At 47.9% G+C, this 6,202-nt stretch overlaps 1 protein-coding gene across 1 annotated transcript; it reads left to right on the forward strand.

The window, feature by feature from the left end:
• Positions 1 to 687: 687 nt before the first annotated feature.
• Positions 688 to 3,007, forward strand: Psmb6 (proteasome 20S subunit beta 6). The gene is made up of 6 exons (XM_040749015.1): positions 688 to 846; positions 1,225 to 1,292; positions 1,601 to 1,732; positions 1,849 to 1,978; positions 2,527 to 2,671; positions 2,796 to 3,007. Exons 1-6 carry the CDS (start codon positions 748 to 750, stop codon positions 2,936 to 2,938), a joined length of 717 nt encoding a protein of 238 aa, XP_040604949.1. The 5' UTR covers positions 688 to 747; the 3' UTR covers positions 2,939 to 3,007.
• The last annotated feature ends 3,195 nt before the right edge of the window (positions 3,008 to 6,202 follow it).

The following is a 6,202-nucleotide window of genomic DNA, read 5'->3' on the forward strand; positions in this document are numbered from 1 at the left end:
CTGAGCCATCTCTCCAGCCCCTAAGTAACCCTTTTTTAAAACGGACAAAAACCTTGAATGGACATTGCTCCAGGAAGATGTACAAATGACTCATTAGCCATAAAAATATGATTAATAATTATTCAGGAAAAACAAATAAAAAAATTACAAGATTGCATCCACATGCACTAGAATGGCCATGATTTAAAAAATAACAATATATTATATTAATATGTATATGTGAGAATGCATGAAGGTGGAAACCCTCAGATATGGCAGGTGCTATCAAATGGTACAGAAAGCAATTATAGCTTCTTCAAAAGACCCAGAAAATTAACTCCTAGCGTATACTGCTAAATTTGTACCCAAGAGGAATGAAAACATGCCCTGACCATTCCAATTTATACTCTATCTTGCAGGGTCTTTGAACCAGGACACCAATCAGGTTATGGAGTGTCCAACCTCTTGACATTGAGACAACACACATACACATCTCATAAAGTTGGACCGCAGTTAGAACCATCTTCAGCCTCAGGGATCCAGCGGGCCTCTGGTGGGGCGGTCTGTAAGCTCCGCCCTCGCCTTCCTTCCCTATGCCCTCCTTTTTGTTTTTTTTTTTCTTCTTTTGCAACTTGACACACTGCCGTCAAGTGTTCACTGTCGCAAACTTCCGCCGTCCACCTCCGCCCGCTCCCCCGAGAAGGGGGACTAAAGAGAGTGACGGAGCGCTTTACGACAGTTGCTTTGTGGCAGCAGAGGCAGAGGAAGATGGCGGCCGCCTTAGCTGTTCGTGGAGGGGCCTCCGCACCGGCCTTTGGGCCGGAGGCTCTCACCCCAGACTGGGAAAACCGGGAAGTCTCCACAGGGGTGAGGAAAGAGTCAGAGTTCAGAAGACATGTAGTAGGCCTGGCGCGAGGGAAAGCACGAGGCCCGAGTGGGTTTGGGCTTAGTGTGCTGGGGGAGGGGCAGCGTTGTTTTGCGAGAGGGAGGAGGGCTCTTTGGATGCTGGAGTCGGGTGATACCTTTCGTCGTGAGAGGTGAACAGTGGGCTGAGCACAAGATCCTAAATCCTGGGATTTGAAGATTGGAATTTTTGTATTTGAAGTGATGAGCCCCCATAAGATTTGGTAGTGGGTCCCTGGAGCACGAGTTTTGCATTCTAGAATCCGGGCGAGGAGTCACCGGGGTTGATGTGTGCTCGAGTAAGGCTCAGCTTCACTCTTTGCACGCTCTTCCTTTTCCCAGACCACGATCATGGCTGTGCAGTTTGATGGGGGCGTGGTTCTAGGAGCAGACTCAAGAACAACCACTGGGTGAGCTCAAAACAGAACGGTCTTCCTGTGCCCCCACCCCGTACACACCCCCTTCTAACCGCCAGCCCAGCCTGACCGTCCTCAGACCGCTGTGGGAAGATGTGGATTTGTTCCCAATATTACTGCTCGCAGTTCCCCTCACCCTTTGGCGAAATACTAGTAAAGGACTGTTGTTTGTCCATCCCGCTTCGCTTTCAGAACTGATGGGTAGCACCGGTATTTCTCCTGAAGCTGGAGGGAGTGGATAGTGGTGTGGCGGAGGAGGCGGAGGCAGGTGGGCTCCTTCTCACTCATGTGCCATCCCGCAGGTCCTACATCGCCAACCGAGTGACTGACAAGCTGACCCCTATCCATGACCGGATCTTCTGCTGCCGCTCAGGCTCAGCGGCTGACACCCAAGCAGTAGCTGATGCTGTCACTTACCAGCTCGGGTTCCACAGGTGCCTGCGGGCAGGGGAGGAGCAAATATCCTAAGGGATCTGGGACCTAAGGCACCAAGAGGCCGGACCCCAGATCCTGACACTGCCTTCTCTGACCTTCCAACCCCACCCTCTAGTATCGAACTGAATGAGCCTCCACTAGTACACACAGCCGCCAGTCTGTTTAAGGAGATGTGTTACCGGTACAGAGAAGATCTGATGGCGGGAATCATCATTGCAGGCTGGGACCCTCAAGAAGGAGGGCAGGTCAGGCCCTCCCCCGCCAGAGCGCTGCAGTCACACCTTTGCTCTTCCACGGACATTCAGTGTGTCTGCGTTTGTGTCTGTTGGTCTGTGTGTTGTGTGTGTCCCACTATGTCCTGCTGCACACATCCTGTGGGTGTCTGCATGTAGATGCAGATGCATATGTGTTGTGTGGAGGCCAGAAGTCTGCTGGCCGTGTCTTCTGTTCTCGTTTCATTTCTTGACGTGGTCATCCTGAACATAGAGCTCACCTTATGGCTGTGCTGGCTACACGATGAGCTCTGGAGAGTACCCTCTCTGCCTCCGTCTCCCAGGGTTACAGACACGCCTGGCCTTTGAATAGTGCTTGAGATTTGAAGTCAGGTCTTTGGGCTTGCCTGGCGGGCACTTTACCACCCGAGCCAACCCCAGTCCAACTCCAGCCATTTTTTGGTTTCTCTTTCTGTCTCTACCTTACCATAGACTTTTCCCCGGAACAAAGTCAAAAGGGGCGGGTAAACGTACATATGTTGGGTGTAATTGATGGTTTTCCTCCCCCACCCACCCCGCAGGTGTACTCAGTTCCCATGGGGGGTATGATGGTAAGGCAGTCGTTTGCCATTGGAGGCTCTGGGAGCTCATACATCTATGGCTATGTTGATGCTACCTATCGGGAAGGCATGACCAAGGACGAATGTCTGCAATTCACTGCCAATGGTAAGAATTTGGGCTTTTAGACCTGTGAACCTCAGCCCTCACTACCCAAGCACGCCAAGATTCCTTATTGCTTGCCATACGCTCAGCGCCTAACTCCAACCCAATTTCCTCCTTTTATCTACAGCTCTCGCTTTGGCTATGGAACGGGACGGCTCCAGTGGAGGGGTGATCCGCTTGGCAGCCATTCAAGAGTCAGGGGTAGAACGGCAGGTGCTTTTGGGAGACCAGATACCCAAATTCACCATTGCTACTTTACCCCCTCCCTGAATCCTAATGTTAGGGTATATTAAAAGATATTCATACTGATAGAAAAGTTAATAAACAGTTTGTCAAAGATGTTTCTGTTTGTTGTGGTTTTCTTTTTTCTTCTTGACTTCAAGCTTGGACTTGTCAGGTCCAGTCTCTGTGCAAACTGCTGCACTGAGCTCTGTAGGAATTGAGAGGTGATGAGGGAGACTTAGAAGTGCTCTGCTCTGTTATTATTACTGAATTATTTTTGGTTGGTTGGGTTTTTTTAATCACTGATTTTATGTGCATTGGTGTTTTGTCTGCATGTATGTTTATGTGAGTGCTGGATCCTTTGCAACTGGAGTTACAGACAGTGAGCTGCCAGGTTCTCTTGCAGAGCAGCCACTGCTCTTAACTGGTGAGCCCTCTCTCCAGCCCCTTTGTTTTTATTTTTTGAGACTAGATCTTTTATAGCCCAAGCTGCTCTTGAACTTGTGGCAATCCTCCTGCCTTTGCTTCTTGAGTGCCCAGGTCATAGGTGTGTACCCATGTATCTGGTCATTAGTTTTGAATATTTTTCTGTAGATCATATACACTCTACATACCCAGATACCCGAACCACCAGAATGTGGTTGATACAGGAACTGCAGCAACATCCTGAGTCCCAGCTAAAACTCAGAATTATGAGACTGGGATCACCTTCCCTGCTGCCAGTCATCATGGTGACTGCTGACCCAGGTTAAAATTTCCCCCAGGCTAGCCTCTTGGTCCCCTCTTTCTCTCTGTCACCTAATCATCACACAGCAAAGCCACTTCTTTGTTTCTGGGGAAAGAGGTGGAAATTACGGTGAATGCTGGGAGCAAAGGGCAGCCATAGGGAGTGCTTTCAGCCATTTCTGTAAACACCACCCTCATGAGGCTGGGAATGGGCTCAAACCCCTTTAGAGCTGTCCCTGTTCAAACCAAGGACCTAAAGGAGCTCAGAGGTGCTCAGTGTCTCCATCCTTCCAGTCTTATTTTCTCTAGTCCATTGGTCAGGGAACTAGAAGCCACATTTACAGACCTTGTTCTGAGGGCAGAAAGGACAGTTCCTATAGACTTACTCCTCAGGAAAGAAGGAGAGAGGACTAGCAACTTGGGGAAGGTTGAGTATAGCTCATTCTGGGATTATCAAGGCAGAGGACATGGTGGCAGTGTGAAGCCACTGGTCACCCTATATCCATGAGCAGGAAGTAGGGCTGCTATGCTCTCTTTGTTTTTATTTATTCTGGGACTCCAGCCCATGGAATGGTGTAACCTACATTTAGGATGGATCTCTCCACCTTAGTTAACCTAACCTAGAAACTCCTTCAGAGACATGCCCAAAGGTTTGTTTTCCATGTGATTCTAAAGTCCCACCACAAGCAGTAAGGTCCTAGTTAGGTGAAAAGAACAGAAAGGGATGTTAACTAGAAATACTTTAGATTCTCATGTCCAAATATGTCCTGTTCTCCCTGAGTCCTCTCTCTTGTACTTAACCTAACAGTTCAGCTCTAAAACCTTTCTGAAAGTACATAACCTCATCCATGCCTGCCCTTATGGAACCTTAACTACAGAGCAACCAAGAAGATGTTTAAATATGAACCTGTGTTGCTCTCTGCAATTTGTTCTCAGTGTCAGACCACATGTTGCACTCACCGTTAATACTAGGCAGAGGCAGATGGTTACCTGGGTTTGAGGCCAGCCTGGTCTACATAGGGAGTTCAGAGTCAACCAGGGCTACCTAGTGAGATCCTGCTTTGAAGCAATCACACCTCCCCCTTCCCCCCAAACACACACACACACACACACACACACACACACACACACACACACACACACACACTAACCAAAAGCATTCCTCGGTGTCTTGCCATTCCACCTAGAATACTGACTGCTTATGACCTAGAAGACCAAACAGCTGCCCCAGCTTTGATGCCAATCACTGGTGCTTTTACTCTTTTTTTTTCTTTTGTTTGTTTGTTGTTTCTTGTTTGTTTGTTAGTTTTTTTTGTTTTTCAAGACAGGGTTTCTCTGTGTAGCTTTGGAGCTTATCCTGGTACTCACTTTGTCGACTGGCCTTGAACTCAAAGAGATCCTGCCTGCTTCTGCTTCCTGAATGCTGGAGTTAAAGGTGTGTACCACCACCACTACCTGGCCACTGGTGCTTTTTTTGTTGTTTAGAATTTATTTGTACTTTAATATTTGTTGGGTGGATTTTGCTTGTTTTTGTTTTATAGTGCTAAGCATCAAAGACAGGACTCTGCAATGCTAGACAAGTAATTTCCAACTACATCTTCTGTCCCATGAATTTAGACAAGGTTTCTCTGTATAGCCCAGGCTGCCCCTGAGCTTATGATCTTATCTCACCCTCCAGAGTGCTCCAGCATACATAGAGGTGTATGCTACCATAGCCAGATCCCCAAGTTTCCTGGAACTCACCTTGTAGATCAGGTTGGCTTCAAAATCCACCTGCCTTTGCCTCCCCAGTGCTAGGATTAAAGGTATGTGCACCACCACCTCCCAGCCCCAAGTTTCTTAAGACAAATCTCACTCTCAAACTAACCTGGAACTCACTTATGTGGTTCAGACTATGCTGAAACTTGTGGCAACCCTCGTACCTCAGCCTCCCAGATTTTAGTCAGGAGCCACTGTGCTTGGCAAAACTTTATTTTTAATAGAGTATTTTGAGGTTTGCTGCAGAATTGGGTTGAGGTTAAAAAGACTTCCTACGTATCTCTTGCCTCAGGCTGGAGAGGTGGCTCAGAGATAAGAACATTGACTACTCTTCCAGAGGTCCTGCGTTCAATTCCCCACAACTACATGTTGGCTCACAACCAATTATAACGAGACTTGGTACCCTCTTCAAACACGCAGGCAGAACACTGTACACATAACAAATAAAGAAATCTTCTGCCGCCACACATGCACAGCCTCCCTCGTTTGTCAGTATCTTACACAAGAGCCAGACTGACCTGTTGGAGTCAGTGACCTGCACTGACATGTGGTTCTCCAGCTGCTCATCACCCTGGTCTCACCTCAGAGGTCCCCTCATCAGGAAGGCCTTTTCTGACCTCTTGTGATAGGAGAAACACCCCTGACTCGTTCTCACAGTACCCAGTTTAATTTTCCTCCTAATTGCTATTTCTTGTTGGCATGCTTGATTTTTCACTTGTTATCTACTGTCCGTACTAGAAAGTCAGCTCAGTAAAAGAAGGAATTCTTCCTGATTCGTTGATAAATCTGTCACATTCTTCCCCTCCACCCCCAGACAGGGTTCCTCTG

The sequence above is a fragment of the Mesocricetus auratus genome, unplaced genomic scaffold, assembly GCF_017639785.1.
Source record: "Mesocricetus auratus isolate SY011 unplaced genomic scaffold, BCM_Maur_2.0 Super-Scaffold_100007, whole genome shotgun sequence".
Taxonomy (NCBI): Eukaryota; Metazoa; Chordata; class Mammalia; order Rodentia; family Cricetidae; genus Mesocricetus; species Mesocricetus auratus.

Coding starts and splice junctions, on each gene's coding strand:
- Psmb6 (XM_040749015.1), top strand. CDS start 748: ATGGCGGCCGCCTTAGCTGTTCGTGGAGGGGCCTCCGCACCGGCCTTT. Junction 1,733..1,848: donor TACCAGCTCGGGTTCCACAG/GTGCCTGCGGGC, acceptor CCCACCCTCTAG/TATCGAACTGAATGAGCCTC. Junction 2,672..2,795: donor TCTGCAATTCACTGCCAATG/GTAAGAATTTGG, acceptor TTTTATCTACAG/CTCTCGCTTTGGCTATGGAA.